This window comes from Corapipo altera, unplaced genomic scaffold (genome assembly GCF_003945725.1).
Source record: "Corapipo altera isolate COAL_440 unplaced genomic scaffold, ASM394572v1 45, whole genome shotgun sequence".
Lineage (NCBI taxonomy): Eukaryota > Metazoa > Chordata > Aves > Passeriformes > Pipridae > Corapipo > Corapipo altera.
Genome location: NW_020884877.1, coordinates 11,148,886 through 11,171,923, shown reverse-complemented (window position 1 = coordinate 11,171,923; position 23,038 = coordinate 11,148,886). Strand labels below are relative to the sequence as shown.

General features: G+C 35.8%; 1 protein-coding gene across 1 annotated transcript in view; it reads right to left on the bottom strand.

Moving 5' to 3' along the window:
- Positions 1 to 23,038, bottom strand: part of TTN (titin) — a 237,924-nt gene that overhangs the window by 201,242 nt on the left and 13,644 nt on the right. Inside the window, exons 11-42 of the mRNA XM_027637206.1 lie at positions 22,784 to 22,921; positions 21,057 to 21,320; positions 20,824 to 20,943; positions 19,498 to 19,746; positions 19,162 to 19,227; positions 18,435 to 18,693; positions 17,787 to 17,847; positions 17,461 to 17,673; positions 16,572 to 16,714; positions 15,723 to 15,925; positions 15,376 to 15,606; positions 14,569 to 14,813; positions 13,637 to 13,860; positions 13,355 to 13,519; positions 13,084 to 13,252; positions 10,831 to 12,521; positions 10,454 to 10,735; positions 9,915 to 10,181; positions 9,489 to 9,761; positions 9,120 to 9,383; positions 8,760 to 9,020; positions 7,966 to 8,226; positions 7,328 to 7,591; positions 6,975 to 7,235; positions 6,556 to 6,816; positions 5,868 to 6,128; positions 5,638 to 5,779; positions 5,383 to 5,548; positions 4,956 to 5,187; positions 4,077 to 4,361; positions 3,860 to 3,985; positions 1,589 to 1,777 (exon numbers count right to left, since the gene is read on the bottom strand). Of these exons, the coding sequence (XP_027493007.1) occupies positions 1,589 to 1,777; positions 3,860 to 3,985; positions 4,077 to 4,361; positions 4,956 to 5,187; positions 5,383 to 5,548; positions 5,638 to 5,779; positions 5,868 to 6,128; positions 6,556 to 6,816; positions 6,975 to 7,235; positions 7,328 to 7,591; positions 7,966 to 8,226; positions 8,760 to 9,020; positions 9,120 to 9,383; positions 9,489 to 9,761; positions 9,915 to 10,181; positions 10,454 to 10,735; positions 10,831 to 12,521; positions 13,084 to 13,252; positions 13,355 to 13,519; positions 13,637 to 13,860; positions 14,569 to 14,813; positions 15,376 to 15,606; positions 15,723 to 15,925; positions 16,572 to 16,714; positions 17,461 to 17,673; positions 17,787 to 17,847; positions 18,435 to 18,693; positions 19,162 to 19,227; positions 19,498 to 19,746; positions 20,824 to 20,943; positions 21,057 to 21,320; positions 22,784 to 22,921 (8,236 nt within the window). The remainder of the gene's footprint in view (positions 1 to 1,588; positions 1,778 to 3,859; positions 3,986 to 4,076; positions 4,362 to 4,955; positions 5,188 to 5,382; positions 5,549 to 5,637; positions 5,780 to 5,867; positions 6,129 to 6,555; positions 6,817 to 6,974; positions 7,236 to 7,327; positions 7,592 to 7,965; positions 8,227 to 8,759; positions 9,021 to 9,119; positions 9,384 to 9,488; positions 9,762 to 9,914; positions 10,182 to 10,453; positions 10,736 to 10,830; positions 12,522 to 13,083; positions 13,253 to 13,354; positions 13,520 to 13,636; positions 13,861 to 14,568; positions 14,814 to 15,375; positions 15,607 to 15,722; positions 15,926 to 16,571; positions 16,715 to 17,460; positions 17,674 to 17,786; positions 17,848 to 18,434; positions 18,694 to 19,161; positions 19,228 to 19,497; positions 19,747 to 20,823; positions 20,944 to 21,056; positions 21,321 to 22,783; positions 22,922 to 23,038) is intronic.

Genomic DNA, 23,038 nt, shown 5'->3' with positions numbered 1-23,038 from the left:
AACAGCATGGAGGATGAAAATGAATGATCTCCATTTGAAAATTCAGCATGCCGGATGCACTACTCTCGACACAGAAATTATCCATTCACATGTATGAATGACAAGTGATGCCTAAGCTAGTCATGCATTTGGTACTCAGTTGATACTTGTCTCTTCTTTCACTAAAGTGGTCCATTTTAGGATTGGAAGCTTACTTAAAGGAGGTATTTTTTTTGTTTTTAAACAAGACAGTGCAAAATACCTCAGTCAATGCTATGAAGATCACTTAATTAGTTTTTTAAAAAATCTGTATACCTTCATTTAAATTATTCTATTCTTTGACTTCTATTGATATATAAATTTTCAAATTTCCAAATGTTACAGCATAAACAGAAGAAATGAGAGTGACTGGGTTACTGAGGGTAGGTACTACTAACATTAGCTGGGAAAGAAAAGGTGTGAAACAAGGAAATAATTAGTAATAGCACAAAAGTGTGGTATAGAACAAACTGAATCCCTTTGAAGTAAAAATGGGGCTTTACCTTCTGCAGTCACTGTAAGTGTAGCTGTACAAGTTGTTTCTCCAGCACTATTTCTTGCCTTGCAAGAGTATTGGCCAGCATGCTCTAAGAAAGCATCTACTATTATCAGTGTAGCTGTGCCTGTAGACTCATCAAAGTGGAAAACTAAGTCTTTTTTTGGCAACATGAGTCGTTGATTATGAAACCACTGGATTTTTGGTTTGGCCCTGCCAGAGACTCTAGCTTGAAATCTGACTGATTCCCCACTGCATACCCTGCAGCTTGAAATAGGCTGGATAAAGGTGGGCCTTTGGCCAATAGACTCCTCCTTAAGTGAAACAGATGAAGAAACATGCCAAGGGGACTCTGATGTAACTTCTTCAACATTTTTAAATCCTGAAAAGAAGCATGCCAACTTTTAATTTCTTACCCTACACTACAATGAATTTTCTCTCTCATTCAAGACTTTTTTTTCTAACTTGCAACTTAACAGCATGAATAATTCTCATTCATCATTTATAAAATCCATTGCAAAAAGAAAACAAAATATTTATGGTTAAATAATATCAAGGACAATATAGAACACCAAATTATTCAGGCAATATTTCTGCTCTAAAACTTTGGTCAATGTTTCATCAATTTATATGAATGTGCACTTTTTCTTTTCAGTTGCTGCACACCTGCTACACATCTCTATTTAGGACATTTTTCAACAGTTTTCAAGTAACTTATTTCATACAAAAATTCTTACTAGATTGTCTTCACAGTCAAATCAAAGAATGTGTAAGCAAAGAACTTCCATTAGAAAGAAGGTTTTTACTGTCTTTGGTGCATGACAGATTCTAAGACTGGAGAAAATGAAAAGGGAGGGGAGCATGAAACATTGCAAAATTGTGAAATACGTTTTGTTGTTCATTACCTATATTTTGGAGACATAAGTGTATGCTGTGGACATTGTAAATGGTAGCAATTAATTGAGTTAAAAGACGACATGACAGACAACGACTCACATATAATTATCAGTATATATTAAGATGAGTATTGGAATATAACCTAAACAAGACAACTCCTTTAATTGCACAGTGTACCTTCTAACTTCAAGGTAGCAGTGCTTGTCACTTGGCCTACAGAATTACTAGCCACAAAGGTATAGATTCCTTCATCCTCTGGATAAGCTTCAGCAATCTCCAGCTGGTAAGTGTCTTCAAACTGAGTCATTCTAAAAAAACGTGATGGCTTGATCTCCTTCTCTTTGCTGTACCAGGAGACTTTCAGATCTGCTCAAGCAAAAGAAAGAAAGAAAGAAAAATTTACAATATTACACTAGTAAGTAAACACTATTTTTATATTTATATCTTCCAAAAATCTTAATCTCAAGTATCTAAGAGATACTTAATCTCAAGTAACTAAGTTTAAATGTACCTTGTATTACTCTGGTAAAGTATGATGAGTAGAAAGTGGCCTGTTGTTGCTTTAAGTTTTACTTTGTGCATTGGAAATATTTGTATGGAAAAACTGATCCTGGTGCTGATACATTACCGAGTAAAAAATAATTCTTCCTTTCTTCTCTAAATGTAAAAATTTTGAAATATTTTGCTACTCCTAAAATCAGAGAAAATCTCTTTCTTAAAAATGGGGTTTTGCTAGAGTTGCATGATTAAACAGGCTATAAAATTATTAGCTTTAACTAATCAGGTTAAAAAACTAAAACAGAATACTCTTTTAAGTACAGTACCTTGCCTCTTCTTGGTGCAAATATAACTTTTACATGTCATATTTCTCAAGGAAGATCCTATGTTTGCACCTTTATAAAATTCCTATATAAAATGTTGTATTACTTGTATAGGTTCTTGTAGACTTGAGAAAGAACAGGACTGAAGCAGACTTTAGTCTTGCCTCTCCATTTGTCATTATACTACATTATAAATCAAATGTTGTAACACAAATAATGGGTTATTATTGTCATCAGAAGAAAGAGTGTTTTCAATAGCCAGTTACACAAAGTGTACCATTAAAAACCTGTATTTTAAATCATGTGTTACCTAACTAATACAAAAGTTTTTCACAAGTCAAGTGAGAGGTATGCAAACCCATTTGGATACAGTATTCAATAAAGGAAATTTTCAAAAGGAAAAATTTCTTCACTGAAAGGGTTTTCAAGAATAGGCTGCCCAGGGAAGTGATAGAGTCATTGGCAGACTGGGTTAATGATTGGACTTAACGATCCTTGAGGTCTTTTCCAACCTAGATGATTCTATGGTTCTATGAAGGAAGACCTAGATGAAAGGATCTTTATATTCTGTGCTGTAAATGCAGCTTCCACATTCACATAAATACAGTTCTTCTAAAAAAAAGTTACACTAGCATGCATTGAACAGAGTGTGGGCCAGTCCAACATATATTTTCTGAGTTGTAGCAGCACTTCTAAAGCAGAATCCTGTTGTAAAGCCTTTTTTTTTTTTAATGGAGTTTGTTTCCAAGTGATTGAAATGCAAATCATGCATATTTGCATATACATGTATATTACAAATTTTGTGTGGATTTTTATGGAGTTGTCACTCAGGATTATTTTTAAATTTGGAGTTTTATTTATCTTTAAATAATTGGGATTTTAAATTCTTTGGGATTTTAACTGGATCTTATTCTGCAGTTTATTATGTGAATACCTTTTACGAGTCATACTCAAGACCATTTACAGAAGTGAAGAAAGGTAGTTTTATTTGGCTTCATGTTAACTTGGAAAAAAATATTTTAATTGTAGAATGACATTCTATATAACTAAATCTAGAAAACTTACTTAAATAAAATCTATACTTAAAGAGACAATGAGCAAACACCCTTTTATGGTAGGAAAAATAAAGCAATCACAGTTTAATGTTTACAGAGTGATATGAAATATTTAGGAATATTAGGGTAAAGGTTGAATCACAGTTTCAGTCTGTTTGTTTAGTTAATTGACATGATGGTGTGTATCATGGTGTGTTCATCATATTCATTTAACAAGGTAATGCTTTTCCACAAAGAAACTCTACATTTTACTCACTGACATAGCTTTCCAACATCACTTAGCATTTGAAACACTGAGAAGTTTCCAAAGACAGGTTTTGTGAAAGAGATCTTTTTTTTAGAAATGCTTAGTATGTTTATGACAGCTTAAAACTTCCACGCTTGATGCAGTCTTTGACTTGCTTAACTGGAAGTTAAACTGAAAGTCAGTAACCTTTTGATGTGTGTGTATATCAAACAACTGTACTTCTAGGAGAAGACTGATCCAAGCACATATATTGGTGAATTTTTTTCTGAGTTCAAGATTAAAAATTCCGAGAGATGAAAAGATGTACAGGATTTAATAAACTCACCTGTCCCTGTAACTCTGCACTGAAAACAAGCAGAATGTCCCTCAGATGTAACAGTATCACGTAGTGGAATTATGACAGCAGGCGGATACACTGGCATTTCTAGCTCAGGAGAAACAACTTCTGGGACTAAAGAACAAGAAAAAGAAGTAATTTTTAAAGATGAAGAACAGCTATCTTGTTTCACAAATAGTGGTATTTATAAGCATGGGAAACTCACTTTCCACTGAAAGTGAAGCTGAAGTTGTTGCAACTCCATAGTCATTTTTTGCTTCACAGGTGTACACTGCTGCATCTTCAGGGAAGGTTTCAATCAGCAAGAGAGTATATTCTTGTGCATCATGAAGAAATTTGCACTTGAAACCCGGAGAAAGCTGTTGATCATCTTTGTACCAAGAAATTTTGGGCTGGGGTTTGCCAGATATCATAGCGCAGAAGCGGGCAGGTTTGCCAGACTCCACGGTAGTTGGTTCTAGCTCCTGAATAATCTGGGGTGGCTCTGGAGCTGAAAATTGGGGGAAAGGAAGGTGAAGAGGAAGGGGAGAAAGAAGAAGAAGGAAAAATCTCATTATTGATATTTATTATTGATTCAAAACTATTTGCCAGGAATTAATTAAAAACAAAACAAGACAAACAGACATAGAAAAACCCATCAAAATTGCTATTATTCCTAATCAAGTGTGCCCATGAAAATTCGCCCTTTTTCTTGATATGAGCGGGATGATCTAGCAGTAAGTGCCTTAACATAATGAGCTATGTTGGTGTGTTTTCTGGCAAAATATGTCCAAGAATCACTAGGTTGATCTCTCTGGGAAGGTGTATTTTTTCATATGAACAAATTAGTTTTATTTAGACTTGAGAAATTTTCTGGTCTAAGTAAATATAGTGGGAAAAGAACTGCTATAGTATTTTTATCATCTAACCAGTTATTTCAGTATAGTGAGAAACATCCATGTACATGAAGACTTTTATAGTGTTCCAGATGATCTCTTTGGATTTATCTTTTTTTTCAGATTCAGAATTTCTGAGAAGCTATATAGAAATCAGAAAAACACTGGGTAATAAATACAGTCAAAGCATTGGTTATGGGGACACATACCATTCACATAAAGATTAATAGAACTCCTATTCCGTCCTGCAACAAAAGTATATTCTCCAGCGTCAGAGTAAGTGGTTTCAAAGATGCTCATTCGATGGACTCTCCTTTCTGCCACATAACTGTATCTTTCCTCATACTGGAAGTTGATCTCAATACCATCTTTGTACCACTGTGGTTCAATGTCATCTTCATTGACTTCAAATTCAATTTCAGCTCTTTGTCTCTCAATGACCTTTATACAGGTAGAATAAATAATAGAAATAAAATTTGTTTTTATGTATGCCACTTTCCATTTTTCTAGAAGAAGGCCCTGACCTTATAATTACAGATTTTTGTGTTAGGACTGCCTAGATATTGTTGCTCATCCCTTGCATTATTTTTTGCTTGACATAGTTATGAAATATTTATTCATCTGTATAGGTCATACCTGAATATCTTTATGAACGGTTCTGATGCGAATGTCACGACCTTCCACTATCAAATTGGCACTGGATGTGTTTCCACCTGCTACTACAGTGTACTGACCAGCATCAGACATTCTTGTGGAAGGAATGATTAGACGATGGACATATTTCTCTCTCTGAATTTTCATCCTAAGGACATCAGAAAAGAAAATAAGCTAATTATTTCCTGGGGGGAAATGCATAGCAAAAGTTATTATGGTGTAAAAACAATCATTTACCTGTCACCGATCTGGAGTTCTTGCCCATCCTTCATCCACTGGACCTGAATGTCAGGTTCTGAAACTTCACATTCAAAAATAGCCCTCTTCTTCTCCACCACCTTGATGTCTTTAATATGCTTCCTAAATTCAATGTGACGAGCTAGGGCAGAAAAAAATGTAAAATGAGTGCCTTGATTTTAGTTAAGCCACTAGAAGTCACTAAATATACAAATCAAGAGAGCAAATACCTTCCACATATAAAGTGGCTGATGAAGCTGCTTTTCCAGCAACAAAAGTATATTCTGCAGCATCCCCAAAATGCACATTCCTTATGGAGAGGGAGTGTGTAAGCTTCTTTGTCCGTATCTGGCATTTATCAGTCGATTTTATTTCTACACCATTCTTTAGCCATTTATATGAAATACCTTCATAGTTAACAGTGACTTCAAATGTTATTGTATCTTTCTCTTCAGCGTTGATGTCTTGTAGCATGGAGGTAATTAGAATGGCTAAAAGAAAAGAAATTTACATGAATTGTCATTTTCCCCATACTGTTTTATTTTATTTTAAATGCATGTTAACAGGATCAGAGATGTTTCAACTTCTTTAAGACAATTTTGGTAATATTAAAAGGTAGGCTTTTTGTTCAGAATCAATACTACAATTAAATCTCCTACAATTACATAGGAACCCAAATTCTATCTCCTGTGGTGACTTGGAGTTTAGGCATGTTTGCCTAAACAGAAGAATAGGGTCTGACTTTCAAGTTCACTGCTCCTAGACCTTTTTTAATAATGCAGTTGAGGCTGTTTAGTGTTATTTCAAAATACCGCTACAACGGTGCTGGTTTTGTCTCAGTTGCACTATTTCCATATGTTAACACAAATTCTATTATTGGTAACTGTAAAATATTCTGGTAAATTAATTTTTACATACGTTTTACGGTCAGGGTCGCACTGACTCTATCATTGCCACAGACAAATGTGTATTCTGCAGAATCTTCACTGCTTGTGTTCATGATATTGAGCTGATGGAGTTTCCCCTGGACCACTATTTTGAACTTTTCACTCATTTCAATCTCCACACCATTTTTCAACCAGACAGCAGGCACATTGAAATGAGAAACTTCACATTCAAAAGAGGCGGTTTTGGTCTCAGGGATTTCAATGTTTTTCATGGTCTTTGTGATGTGTATGGCTAAGAGGGGAAGGAAAAAGAAAAAAGAAAGAATTTTTTTAAAGTCAGTATGCAAAAAAACCAAGGGTAACAGGCTCTGAAGCGTCAGATCAAGTTGTTCAATATGATTTGGTGTAACAATTCATATCCTTGCTTTCTTACAAACTTACAATACTTACTTTCCACAAACAGTTTTGCTTTACACTCCATTTGCCCAACAAGAGCTGTGTATTCCCCAGCATCGTCAGGAGATATGTTGTGCAGCATAAGCTTATGAACTTTCCTTTGAGAGATCATCTTATATTTATCACTTTGTTTAAGCTCAATATTTTTGTGGAACCACCGGACTGGTATCGTATCATGGGATACACTCAGTTCAAATGAGACAACAGCATTTTCCAAAGCAGTCACATCCTTTGGCTTTTTGATGATCTTGACAGCTTGAGGAAAAAAGTTAGCAAGATTCAGCAGTGTATATGATGTGAATTTCAAACCACACATTACAGCAAATATTCAAATCACTTTGACTTACTTTCTACATGAAGTCTGGCATTTGCTCCTATTTTTCCAAGTTTAAAGCTATAAACAGACTCATCGGTCACCACACAGTGTTTGATTCTCAGTGTGTGAACAGTTCCTTTCACTGTAATTTCATATTTTTCATTTGATTCAAGTTCAACACCATTTTTAATCCATAGAGCTCCTTTCACATCAGGGTGGGTCAGTTCTACACTGAAAACTGCCTCCTGTGATTCTGTCACAGTCAGGTTCTTTAGTGTTTTCTTTATCTTAACAGCTAGGAAAATAAAGGAAAAAAAATCAAAAACCCACAAATAGACAGAACAGATCAAAATTAAAAACTATAGTAAATATAACAATCTTAATGAAATTGAATCATGATGTTTCATTTTATGGATTTATTGATTTATACAAGTTCCAGTAAAGTGGTGTACTTGGAACCCAACAAGGAACCTTTACTTTTAGGATTCATGAGAGATGTTTGGTTTGAGATTCTTTATGTTTTGGGGTGTTGTTTTGTTGGTCTGGTTAGTTTTGGGTTTGTTTTATTTGATTTATTTTATTTTGCCTGATCCAAGACACAGTGAGTGATGCTGGACTGAGTCTTAAAGACATCTGAGTCTTAAAGACATCAGTTATAAAAATACTGACCTTCGACCTTCAGTTTGGCAGATGTCTTTGAGCTTGCTATTTCATAGCTATATTCACCCATATCATCCAGTTTTGTCACAGGGATAGTAAGCCTTCTCTTAACACCATCAGACTGAGCACGGTACTGATCTGTCATAGCTAATGGTCTACCATTTTGTAGCCACTGGCCTTCTGATTCAGGATTTGCCACCTCACATTCAAAAACAGCTGTCTGGGACTCAGCTACAGTCAGGTCACTGAGAGGCTTTGAAATGGCACCACCTGTGGGAAGAAAAGGCACATGGTTTTGTCATGTTGCTGTTCAGCTTTCCCCCATACAAAAATGAAAAGTAGATGCTGGAATTCTTTGCCCTAATTTGCAGCATGCCCATAGACATTATGAACTTGTGAAATATAAAGAATAGAGTATGACCTGAAAATTACTAAGAGATGTTTCTTAATTCCATCCTAGTTATTCTCACTTATTTTTATTATCAACACAGGTATACTTAGCACTCAAGACAAAAACCCTCTATTTTCCATTAGTTACATCAAAAGGATACTACAGCATTCCTTACTATGGTTCTGATCTAGGAAAATATATTAGCATTTACTTAAAAGCTTTGAGAATTTAAATTATACCAATAAGAAAAGATAAGAGGAAGGGCAAGGAGAATGTAAAAAAAAATTGAAAATAAATTAAAGGCAAAAAACCCAGCAGAAACAGAACAATTGCTACAAGTACAAAATACAGTACACTGGGCATTTTTTTAAATCACAGTGAAATAAAAACCTTGGATTTTAACTCTACTAACCTGCTACTATAAGTTTCCCAGATGTTTTCTTCTCTCCAGCATAAAATACATATTCTCCTTCATCATCTTTCATCATCTTCACCACTGTCAACTTATGTATTTTGCCATGTGCTTCTATTTTATACTTAGGACCAGCCTTTATCTGTTGGCCTTTGAAATGCCAAATTACATCAATTCCTGAATGGGAGAGCTCTACCTCAAAGGATACATTCTGTGTTTCAGTGCAGGTGATGTCACGAAGACCTCTAATAATCTCAATTTCTATAAAAAGAATAAATTATAAATATATTAGTTGTTTCCACGGTTTGGTATTTAAGGAAATTATTTCACAAAGAATTGTGCTTCTTAAAGGACACCTACGTTCAACTGTGACATTGCAACTTGTTTCAACTTTGCCAACCATTAGCTTATAATGTCCTTCGTCTGATGCATAGGTTCTGGTAAGCACTAGCCTCTGTTTATTGCCTTTGCATACAGCTTGTACACGGTCATCAGGCTTTATCTGATTATCATTTAGGTACCACTTGGAAGAAGACACATCAGGTGCTGAAACTTTGCATTCGAGGATAGCTTTTGTTCCTTCAACTACGTGAAGATCTTTTAGAGGCACCACTATTTCCACACCTGTCAAGTCACAAAAATATTCATCATGAAAAAAATATGCCTTTAAAAATAATCCTAAAAGAGACAAAAATCAAACACAACTTCAAAATCATGATAGCGACTTACTGTACACTGTGATCTGTCCAGTGGTTGACAGTTCAAGATCAGGAACACTGAAAGAGTAAGCTCCACTATCTTCCTTTGTTGCATCTTCTATGAGCAACATATGTGACTGTTTATCCAACACAATGTGAATACGATCACTTGATTGAATTTCTTGGCCATCTTTCATCCAGACACCTTCTGCATTTTCTAGGGAGACTTTAACTTCAAGTTGCACAATATCTCCCTCACAGACTTTTTGATCAGTAAGTCCTTGAAGAATAACCATGGGACGAGCTGTGGAATTAAATGAAGTTAATTAATACTTATAAGAGGTAAGGAGAATATTGAATATTAAAGCATTATGGGATACAATAATGTAGCTATAATACATACTATAATGTTGAAAATCTATAATATATAAACAATATAAGTATTAGAAATGCTTACGCTTCATCTTCAGTTTGCATTGAGTCCTTTTTCCATCAACGACAAAGCTATACTCTCCTTGATCATCTTTATTAACGTCCTTAATAGTGAGGATTTGACGACCACGGCGGGATGCAATCACATATTTAAGATTAGAAGTGAGTTCAACATCACCATGATACCATTTCCCCTCCACATCTTCTGGGAAAACCTCACATTCAAGTTCACCTGACAAAGATTCTGGTACTTCGATATCCTCAAGTTCTTTGATAAACTCCACGACGGCACCTACAGGCAAAAGTAATTACATTTGTGAATAAGCTTCATGATATACTCCTGAGGAAAACATTTCTTACTAAATGAGCCTAAGGAAATATATATATATATAGTGTAATCATTTTACACAAATATATCTCCAAATCGTCATTCTGGATTCCAAAAATATGAAAGCAGCTTAACATTTCATAGGGCATTGGACATCTGTTTAAATTGCTTTCTTTCTTTCTGAAGTTGATTTCACTTTAGCAGTATTGCATGGTACTGAGCTGCAAGCTTCTTACCTTCAACAGTAAGCTTTGCAGTAGTTTTTATGGATTCATCTTCTACCAGTACACAGCTGTAGTCATCAGCATCATTCATATCAATTGTTAGTACAGAAAGAAAGTGAGCCTTTCTGTCTGAGTGCATTCTGTACTTGTCTCCAGAGTGAATCTCAATTCCATCCTTAAACCATTTCACTTTGACAAAGGGTTCTGATGTCTCACATTCAAAAGTTGCCATGGAGTCCCTTGATTTAGCAACAACATCTTGTAACTTCTGGGTGAAGCTGATTAACTGCTTGGCTGCAAAATAATATGTAATGAATCAACAGTGCACTGGCCATATAGACTTAACACACTATAATGAGCAGTGGGATGAGTAAGAGAATTTAAATTACCTTGTACTAACAGGAAAGCATGGCTAGAAGTTTCACCAGCTATATTGATTGCTTTCACCATGATGCTGGCAGAATCATCAGAAGTCACATCTCTGATGACTAATTCACAAACATTATCTTCAGGCCAGTACCAATACACACGATCAGTCCTTTCAATCTGCACACCATTTTTGAACCACTGGCACTCAGGATCTGGTTTTCCCACTACTCTCACACGGAAGTGTGCATCTGTTCCCTGGGCTACAGTCTGGCTTTGAATTCGTTCAAGTATCTTGGGAGCCTCCATGCTTGGACTAAGCTCCACCTTCCCTGGTTTGATTGTTGGAATGGTGATTTTGCCTTCAGGAGGAAGTGCTTTCTTCTCTTCCTCTGGGATCTCTTTGGTCCAGTGAAGAAGTTCTTCTTTTGTCTTTTTTAGCATTTCTTCATATGATTCATCTTTTTTGCGAGACTTAAGTTCCACAGCAGTGATGGCTTCATAGTAGCCCTCTTCTGTCCTACGCTTGAATTTACTACGCAGCTCTTCAGATTCCTCTGAAAGCTTCTCATGAGTGATTCTTTCAGCCCTTTTCAGCCTCACTACTTCTTTGGTTGTTGTTTCTGCAGGTTTGTCTACCTTCTGTACCTCAAAGAGAAGTTTCCCAGGTTCTGTCACTGCAGGCTCATGTTTGGGTTCAGGAGCACGACGAAGAACAGATCTGAAATCTTCCCTTTGCTGGATCTCAAGCTTCACCTTATGTTCAATAAAGCCTTCTGGATTCTCTGCAGTGACTCTCACCTCTCCTGTGTCATATGATTTGCAGTCCATAATATCCAGGTAGTAGATTCCATCATAACGGAGTCTAAACCTTTTGCTTTTACGGATGAGCTGTCCATTGAGGTACCAGTTGACCTTGGGCATAGGATAGCCAGTCACACGACAGCGGAATCGTGCTGTTTCACCTTCCAAGACTCTTGCAGGTTCAGGAACCAAAACAATTTCTGGTTTTTGTTTTTCCTTTTGGTCCAGTGCAACTGCAGGTAGAGCACCCTCATGGGCCATTCTTTCTAACTCTTCGATTCGCTGCAGTCCCCTTTTGCCTTCTGGCAGCTGGGATTCTTCCACAAGGCTTTTCTCATCCTTCACAATCAGAGTAGCAGAGGTATGGTCTGTACCATATTTGTTAGTCGCCCTACAAGTAATCACTCCACTGTCTCTGGAATAGGCTACTCCATAGTCCAGGCTACAGTACCCAAACTCATTGATCATGCGGAGTCTGTTAGCTGCTTCCAAGGGTTTGCCATCATGCAACCACTCCACCACCATGGTTGGGTCACCAATTGGTGTAAGCCTGCATTCAAAGTGGGCTGGTCCAAATTGTTTGAGCCTTAGAGATGTGAGCTTCTTCTTAAAAAATGGTTTCTGTTGCTTTTCCTTGTCATAGAGATCTCCTTCCTCCCATTGTTCTTGACCATAACGCAAATGGAGAGGCTCTAACTCTGGTGCTGCAATCTCCTTGGCTTTGTAAGTTCCTTTTGGAATTATTAATCTCCTTTCTGGTTCAGGTTCTGTATGTTCAACTTCAACATTTACTTTGCAGCGGGTAGTGTCCCGCCCAGCTTTATTGATAGCAGTAGCAGTATACCATGCAGCATCTTGCCTGGCAGTAGATTCAATTTTAAGGGCAGCTGCCCCTTTGGTTCCCTCAATCCTGAAATACAAAAAAAAATAATAAAAATTAACTGTTTTTTACTTCTTCGTCATTCATTTTTGCCCTTCTTCCAAATTAGGTCAAAGCCTCCAAAGGCAAATCTCTGGAGGTAATAGACATGTTGTTTATGTTTGTTCATGTTTATGAGGCACGTGCCTAAGAATCAAATAGATAAAGACAATAAAAACCAGTGTTGAATTGAGTGGCAGTTTTGCCTGCAGAGGACTTCAAAACCATAGGCAGAGAAAGTTCCCTAAATCTCTGTTGTAAAAGCATTGGCTTTGCATAATACAACTATACAAATACACGAGCTGGAGAAAATGGAGTGAGTCCTACAAGCTATTTCATATCTCTAATCCTTGCTGCAATGTAAAAGCCCTTAGTGAATCCCTTCTCTGAAAGCAAGAGTATTCAGCACACTGTAGGAGGCATTTTGCAGGATGGTGATTATTAACTCCTTTACTTAAATAAAGTATTTTAAATTAAAAAAAAAAAAGAAATTTCAATTGAAATAAAATTTAAATTTAAATAAAATAAATTCAAATTAAATAAAGATTCTTACTTTATTTTGGGGTATTTGTGAGGCACAATGATGTCACTGTTCTTCAGCCATACAATGTCAGGATTAGGGTTACCAGTAGCTTTCACTGCCATTTCCAGTCTAGAGCCCTCCTTCACGCTGACATTCCTCAGCCTTTCCACAAAGTGTGGTCTGACTAGGTCTTCCTTAGCTGAAAGAGTGAGGGTAAGTTATCGCAAGAGGAAATGACGTGGCCATGGTTTTTAATAGGAAACACTCATCAGACTCCTACAAGAGTCTGTACAGTAGATACCTTCCACAGTCAGTGTCATTGAGACTGAAGCTTTGCCTGCCCTGTTCTGAGCAATTACAGCCCATTCTCCAGAGTCCTCAGGCATTGCAGGGACAATGATCAGTGACTGGGTGCCATCTTCTTTAATCACTATTTTATGGGTGTAGTCATTAATGACTTGTTGACCTGCAGATGCACATGAAAAGAAAACAGTTGCACTCAAAACAGTGTCTCAACAAGACGTAAAAGGCATGTAAGATGGTTTTTTATGATTATTTGTTGATGAAAATGAGGTTGATATACCATTATGGAACCAGTATGTCTCTGGCATAGGTCTACCAACAACTTTTAAGTCAAATCTTGCTGTCTGCCCCTGTGAACATTTAAATGATGTAGGTTTCAGCACAAAAACTGGTTTATACAGTCTCTCCAGTTGTCCTTCATCAGTTTCTTCTAATCTGCGGGCAGGAGAACGAGAAGGAGAACTGCGGGCAGGAGACCGGCTTGGGGAGCGTGGAGAAATAGATCTGGAAGTAAAAGATAACACAGATGTGTATGGCAATGTCATATAGAGGGGGGTTGACATGATAAACAGATTTCAACTTTTGCCTTTATCATAATTTATTTAAAAGAGTTTGGCCAAACTTATCTTTGTGAGATATTTTGACAAATTATTTTTTATTTCCAGCCGGTTTTCTTTAGATTTTTGAAAGGAATTTGTATAGCTGAGTTGTATTAGGATATACCACAACCAGGGAAATTTTGGGTATCGGATACTGCACAGATGTAATCCTGTGTACATTTGTGTGGGGGTGTGTATGTGTATGGAGACTGAACATGGCAACACTTGATTTTTTTCTGTCATAGAAATACAGCTATTTCAAGGGCAGGAAATAATAGCTGCACACTGCACTAAAACTCCAAGTGCAGAAAAGTTTTTTTCCAAAACATTATTACTTCAAGAAATAGATATGGTTATTGACATTGTAAATCTGATACTGTGGCTGGATATGCATGTGAATGATAGTACTCTGGGAACTGCATTGCTCATTAAGAAGGCAAATCACACAAAGAGTTGGCATATAAATCAATATAAGTCATGAAAACAGCATTTAGAATTTTTCCAGAGGTATGCAAACTCCAATCACTTAAGCTGTTTAAGTGCTGAATAATGAGGTTTTGCTGTCTATCACAGCAAATTGAAGTCTCATGAAATTGTATTACTGTGTACCTACCTATATCTTTTCATAACTTCTGGTCCTGGCATATAACCTGGAGTTGCTGTCGGTGCAACAGGCTCAACATACAGTTTTGCTGAGCAAATCGCATTTCCTTTCATATTGCTGGCAAAGACAGTATAAATTCCTTCATCTTCAGGTAAAACAACAGGCAAACGCAGACTGGCACTGCCATCCTGCAGAACTTCCATGTGGTAGCGCTCTCCATGCCTTATGCGTTTACCATCTTTGTACCATGCAACCTGCATGGAAAGAAACAAAGGACTGCTATGTGAACTCTCCTAAAGAAAAAGATCCAGTTATGATCCATACATACAACATACTACAACTTCTAATTTTTCAGCTGATGCATCATCATAGCCCATGTATATGTGTTAAAACAACATTTTTACTTGCAATAGGTAAGAATAAAGTAACATGTTTACACAGTAGCCTGAAACATGAGTTTTGGAGCTAGGAACAGATATATAACCCATTTTGATGAAGAGCAAAGTGACCTAGACTGGACTGCTACTGTGTTCCCCACATGTCCAGGCTGCCGCAGAGACACTCAGAAGTAGGACCAACTTAATTGGTAAATCTAACCCGACTCTGAACTGGCTAACCAACTTAACACTATTCTATGAAGGGTGAAAGAAAAAATCAGTTTAATATCAATACAGAAGACTGGATTTCCTTTGAGAACTGCTGTTTTTTATGCAGAATGTAGAATGTCTGACAATGAGATGTTTTCCAAGGTATTTTTTCTAAGTATACCATCAGATGATTTTTTAAAAAAATTTAAGTTACACAGATTTGGGGTACCTTTGGCAATGGATATCCAGATGTCTTGCAATGGAAAGTAACTCCTGTCCCTTCAAAGGTTCTGTAATTCTTTAATCTTAAATCAAATCCTGCTTGTACAGCTTCAGATTCAGAAATATCAACCATCATCTCCTCTCCATCTTCTTCGAGTAGTTCATGTAAGGTAGTCTTAGTAATTCTGAGTTCAATTTCCTTGATAAGTCTTTCTTCAAAAGAAGAAATATGATATTCCTATACAGAAAAACAAGACCATTAGTTCTCTGTGTCAGAAAATGACCTTGTAAATAAATTATTTGTATGGTATAACATCAGCATACAAAATTATTAGTATGGAGTGCTGGACATACCTCATCTTCCACAAAAGTTCTGACCACCACTGTATCTTTTGCCATTTTCTTCCTAATTAGAGCTTGTTCTTTTTCATACTCTTTGTCAAAGTCACCATATGAAATAGGTGGGGCTACCTCAGCCACTTTAGGTTCCTGTACATATGCGGTCATCTGAGTTTGATACATCATTTCTTGTGATTTTATATAGGCTTCGTAATCAGCTAAGAATTGAGAACACATTAATTTTGGTAAGTTTTTTGTGGTTTTCTCTGGATGGAACAGCGAAAACAAATAAAAACTTATTTTACTGGTTTTGGTGATTCAGGCAGACTTTCTGTCTGTTTAGTTAATAAATACAAATTGCAATACAAGGCAAAGAATCATGTAATCATATAAACTTTATAAACAGGTAAAAGTTTTACTGTGCTATTTAGATATTCTAGTTCTCAAAGCGGACACACCTGTAGAGATGATTTTACTATTTCTTCACCATGATTCTGTCTCCTGCTAACTTCATACATTTTTACAGGGTAACTAAAATAATATTAGCAACTTTCCCTCTAAGAGAACAACGTATTACTGAATTAACCTTCTTTCCCCATATCACACTCTCAATATCTTATGTAGACTGTTATGTTTGTCAACAGAAGACTTCCAATAGCTACAGATTCTAGTAAAGAATAGTCCTTTAAGAACCTGATGCCAGATACTTGGTCTTGTAGAAACAGAGCCACCAGGTCTCCCTTTATGTTTCCTGAGCTGAATAAACTAAGCTGCCAAGATTTTGCAACACATCTGAAAATCTTTTTCCAATTTTAAAGTTAGATTTAAGAAGTATTTTTCCCATTTCCTTAATCTACGGTGTACCTTCTTCTAGTAAGGAGACCGTTGCAGAAGCTTCTCCATGAGTATTACGAACAACAATAGTGTATTCTCCGGCATCGTCGGCAAAAGTCATGGAAATTTCAAGTTTGCATTCCCCGGTTTCTCTTTTGTGACTCACTTTGTATCTATAGAAAACATAAAAGTAAAAAATCTCTATATTTCTGATGAACAGACATTTTAGTGAATTTGCTTTTAGTTATACAGTTAATGAGAATCGCTCCTAGCTTGTACAAGACACAAAAAGAGAAAGTTTTGCAGGCAGTTCTCACTCAATGAATTTGCAGGACCATGTAGGAAAAATAACCATACTGAAACTGGAATACTGGTCTACTTTCATTTTTTTGTCACTAAACAAACAGGATCCAAACGCCAGTACTGAAATATCAGAGGTCTAGTTATGAGAGAAAATATAATGGTATATGCTGTGTGCACACAGTTTGTCCTAATATGGGTCATTATAGCATGATTATTTCAAGAATGTTACAAATGTAAATTTTTTCTCAGCTAGAAAGTGTGTTGCTTTCCATGGTCAAAATTTGCATAGACAGAATGCAAACATTGAAGAGACAGAATAAAACAAATGCAAAACTTCTTTCTGATTTGTTTATAAGGATATGTAGTATCTCTCATTTTATGGTCTTTTGAATTTTTTAATATTTTAAATATTTTAAACATATTAAAATTTAGTGGCTTTCTGAAGTCACACATTAAGACAATGTTTTAATATTTCCATTTAAAAAACCAAAATTTCACAGAAATCAATGATGTTATTTGGCTCAGCATCAGTAAGGAAATCAAAATTACTATACTTTCAATTAAATATTCTTAAAAATTATGTTTAAGCAGTTTTTTTGCATTGTATTCAAAGTACCTGTAGCCAGTCGTTAGAGGAACTCCACCTTTTTTCCAGTAGACATGTGGCTTTGGGTTGCCCCCTACTTGGCATTCAAATATAATGCTCCCACCTTCAATTAATTTATGCACCATGGGTTTTCTTATGAAGAAAGGAGGTATGGGTTCTCCCGATACTTCCTCTGCTGCAGCAGAGACATCTTCCATTACAATGTCCTTTGTCTCCACATAGCTGAAATAAGATTTCAGGGCAGGTAAGTGAGCTGATGTCTGAAGCTCTCATAAACAGAGTGCAAGAATCTAATGACTGCAGTAGGAGCAGTCTGTTTAGGACAGGAACTTTACCGTTTCTCTTCTCTAACAGCCTTCTCAGAAATGGTTTCTCGAGTCTCAATTTCTTCAGTAACTGCAAGGCAAATATGATATAGTGGATTTTAAAATACTTCAATAAGCCTTAAGCAGTGAGTTTAGTTGACACAAAAAGAGTAAATAGTTGTTTGCCTTAGAGGGCTAGGTACTTCCACTGAGGAAGCAGGTTAAGAGTCTCCATCTGCCCATAATTGGCCTTTCCCTCATATTCTTACAGTCCTTTTACCTAATAGCCCTGGAATACAACTCAGGGCATATGTTCTACTTTGGAACTGACAAAATGTCTATGATACATTACAAGTAATATACAGTTAACAAAATTATTAACTTCCTACAGTGACAAAAGGACCTGTCCTCGAGTTGCACCAAGGGAGGTTTAGTTTCAATATTAGGAAACCCTTCACTGAAAGGGTTATCAGATGTTGGAACTGGCTACTCATGGGTCACCTGGGGCTGACTTTTAAATGCCACCTCCACCCTGGAAGTATTTAAAAGATGTGTTCTGTGGCATTTAGGGACATGGTTTAGTGGTGGACTTGGCAGTTCTGGGTCAATAGTTGGGTTCAATGATCTTAAGGGTCTTTTTCAACCTAAACAATTCCATGATTCTATAAATATACTTACCTTTCACATGTAAGTGGCAAGATGTGCTGACGCTCCCAGCCTTATTGGTAGCAGTGCAGGTAAATCTACCACTGTCCTCTGCAAAGGCTTCACGAATTACAAGGCGAGCAAGTCCTGCTTGAAAAGTGATCTGGAAGTCCATTGAGCTCTCAATCTTGTAGTCTTCTCTGTACCATGTCACGGTAGGCTGAGGATGACCAGATATATGGCACTCCAGAGTGACAGACTCACCTTCAGTCACAGTCTTATTTTTGAGGCCCTGTATGACAAAGAATAAGTATCACAGTCAGTATATATTTTCACTAATAAACAGACACTTAAGTAAGTAAAACCTATTTGAATGGAAAATTTAATATCTACTTCAGAATAGTGTTCTGTTCAGCAGTGTATCCAAGAAAAAAAAAAAAGGCATTTTCCAAAGGGAAGTATTTGAAACTGGATTTTAGGATCTCTGAACATTACTGTTATTAATAAAATGAAATGGTAGGTTGATGTTTGTGCAGATAGGTCAACCTTCTATGTGACCTAATTGTGAAGATTCACCTCCTTAACAGACATCCGGAAGAGTTTGTGTCAGAGATAAATTATATGACTCAATAAGTCTAATATAGAGTTAAAAAGATTAAATAAAGCCAACTTTCAATGGTTAGGTTTTCAGAGACGAAAATTAGATTAAAAAGGCTGAAAATGTGTTGTAACTCCCCTAATCTACACACAAATTACTTACTGAGACTAAGGTGGGTGGAGTAGCAGGGATTTCTGCAGGCACTGGAACTCTGGCAGTTTCTGTCACCTAGGTTGTTTAAAAGATAATTAATAAACACTTAACAAACTCAAAGACATAAACAGCATAAATTAAATAAGAAAATAAATCAGATAATGTAAATTCTTTGCTTGTCATTGGTAAATATTAGAAAGATTTGTGTGTAACAAAAAGATAAAAGACAGCAGAATGTTTTAAAAGTGGAAAACTGCAGTAAGAAAACCACAAAAAAAGTGAAGCTATTCTATATCTTTAAGATGACAGTTAGTCAAAGAGATAGAAATTCTCTTAATAACATACCTTTGCTTCACCTTCTTTCTGGAACACCAGGTGTTCTTCCCGCACTGCTTCACTTTTAATGCTTATCTCTTTTTTAGTTTCAACACCCTCTCCAAAGGGAAACTGTGGAGGGGCAACTGGCTCTGCTTTCATTCTGACTTCATGTGGCTTCAGTTGAGGTGGCTTCACAGGCTTGGTGATCTTTTGCACAGCAGAAGTAGTTGATAACTCTTTTTCTAGAGTGGCCATGGCAGATCCAGCTATTGAAACCTAAGGAACGGAAGAGAAAAAGTTTCAGCTTTGTTGTTGTTTTATTTTTAAAGGAGAGAGTATATTTCTTGAGCAGATAGCACATGCAGCAGTTGCTTCCTTACTTACTTGGGTTTTGACACTGAAAAAACAATATATACAAAAATGAATAGTATCATTGCATCAGTAAAATACTAGCTATGTAATATCCTAGTATTATTTTTGATGTATCTAACATTCAGATTTTTTTTTTTACTTTAAAATGTGATCTTTAAATGGCTAAGAAGTTCTTAAGTGCAATATAAGAAATGTCCTCTCTGTTTCTTCACTTAAGACCTTAGCTTTCCATTTAATTAGTCTGATACTGCAATAAACAATACTACTAATTACATAACTGTTAGTAATTAAAATAACTGAGAGGATTTCAAAATCTTATTATAGGTGAAATAATTTTTTAAAATATACACAAATATTTAAATAAAAATATTTTAACAGTGTTTAGTTATGTTTTAGGAAAAAATAATTTTTAAAATTCAAGTGAAGAGAGAAAGTATGCTTGAATGACAAAATTAATTACTTGGGAAATTCTAATACTATGTGAAGGAGTCAAACAGAATAGTGGAAAGAATAACGTTAAAAAATAGATGGTGTCGTATTATGCAGTCTGGATTTTTTCTATTTTAAAAGATAGCTTAGTATATATTAATCTGCAAGGAAGAAAAAAGCACTCTTTCCAGTCTTCTAGTGAACTGATGCACATAATAAGATTGAAGAGGGACACTTCTGCTCTTTGAAAAACATAATTTGCACGACAAATATCTACAATTTCACTATTTGACAGGAAGTACTGAAGCTGCATTCTCAAACAGATTATAAAATTGGTTAAATTTTGAATATCTGCATTTCAGATATTCATCTGTCTGTTTACAGCAGTGTTCTTCATTAGTCAAACAAGCTTACAAAAATAACTGTAGAGAGCATACAACTCTTCTTGGGAAAGCATCACACTAGAGTGGGAGGAAAAGCCAAATGAAATAGGTCACCTACTGGGTATTGAAAATGAGCATGCTGGTCTTCTTGGATACAACTTTAACTTACCTCATAGGTATGATCTGGTTTAGGAACAGCAACTTTGGCAACCGTGAAATGAGGACTTGCTGTGCGGGGTCGTGGCTGTTCAACGTGAAATATTTTCTCAGTTTCTGTTGCTCTTTTTATCTACACAAAGCAATGAAAAAAGTTGTTGAAAATGTGATGCTGTTCTCCAAACTGAAACAGATTTCACTGGGACATGGTTTCTGGAAAAGAATATGATGTAAATTAAGTCTAACCTCTTTTGATATATGAACTTCTTGCTTTTCAGCAGCTGAGATATGTTTCTCAGGAGGAACGTAGACAGTTTTAACTTCTTTAGTGACAACGTGACGTTCTGCTGGGGCCTCAGAAACATGGTCCTCTTTATAGCCATACTCCAAAGTTTTCTGCTTTACATAAGCTTCTTCTGCTTGTTCTGGTTGCCAGGGTGATCGAACGCGTGCCTGATCAACTGCTGCAACGACTGTAGCTACAGCTTCAGCCTTTTTTCCAGCTTCAGTCTATAGATAACATCGGCAGAATTTATACAAATATTCATCATTATTTTGAAAACTTATATACATGACAAATAGTTAAATGTTCAGTATATTCCAGACAAGGAGAGAGTGTAGTTATGCAAAAGTAATGATGTAAACCTCAAAAGTATACACCTGTAAATACACTTCAGAATCAGTAGATTCAAATATGTGTTTTTTCTCTAAGTGTTATCTCTGCACATTCAGAATATATCTATGCTTCTCTGTTTATACATATCAATATTTGTCTGCAAGTTCATTTTTAAACTTTATAGTCATATTTGTGGCCACTTGTATAAGAGGATGCAGGTATGTAAATGTGTACATAGTTTTAAAGTATGCTCATCAGCTCCATATAACTGTTAGATATAAGGAATGTAAGGAATGTGTCCAGCGTCTGATGTGAATGTATTTACTAAGAAATATACCCATAAAAATTTTTTCACAGGGATATTTGTTAATTCAGTGCTAATCTATTTTAAAGGATTTTACAAAAGAAGGGAGACTGAGATTTCTGGTAATTTGGAAATAATGCATTTGTATCACGACTTCTATTTGTTTCTAATAATTGATAAATATTGTTAGCTTCTATGTTATCAGGGTCCAAACTTCTGTCCCGTCAGCCAGTAGTATGTAATAGGATGACTACTAGTATTTTTTACCATTATTGTCATAAATGATCTGGATATAGCAACAGAACATATGAAATGTATGCCTTGTAAATGGGAAAAAACCTAATAGATCATTTCATGTATATTTTGAAATTGTTATAAACTTAAACTAAAATAACTTAACTGAGGCCAAAATGTGATTGTTTACAGAGATTGTGTTTTCTTATTAAAGTAGTATTTAGGTAACAAGGACCTCTTATTGGTTGTAATTTCTTGCCAGTTCTGGACACTGTGACTGGTGCTTTGTTTTTATCAGTGGCAATTCTTTTTGGAACTACAGTAGTTTTCTTAGTTTCCTTTTTAATCTAGTTTTTATAGCAGACAAAAAAGTTTCATTTACATACGATCGTGAAAGATATTTGAACAATCAGAAAACATTTTAGAATGGTAACAGGGAAGGAGAATTAAGTGGTTAGATCCTTGTGCATTGCACACATCTCTGTATTATATGTGTACTGGTAAGTATTGTTACACCTTGGCACTTATTTAAATAAAAGTAATTATTTAAAAAAAAAGTTAAAATGCATTTCAGGAATCAGTCAGTCCATTCCAAAAGTCAGTCAGAAAATAATTATGAGCATCCTATTAAGGAAAACAGAAGAGGAAGATAGAGGTGAAATAATTTAGTCTAATTAGCAATAGGTCTAAAAGTTTGTCAGTGGAATAATCATAAAAAAAATGAGCTCAAAAAGTATAGTTAGTATTTTTTGAGGAAAACCTGAGGTTTGTAAAGAAGAAAGGATAAAAACCAGTTATGGTTATAATAGTGCTATTCACCTTTTCATGTGTTATGGTGATTTGTTCTTGTTTGGAAGCAATTCTTTCTCTACTTTTCGATATTGTGACCGGTGGTCTAGGTTTATCAGTGGTAATTACTACCTTAGGTACAGAAGGTTTCATATCTTCCTTTCTTATCTATTTTTTATGGTAAAGAAAAATAATAGTAATCAATTATGCCTGTTGTCAAAATTACACAGCTTTTTGGGAATGCAGGATAAGGTTTCAGAATGTATATCAACAAGATATAAACAT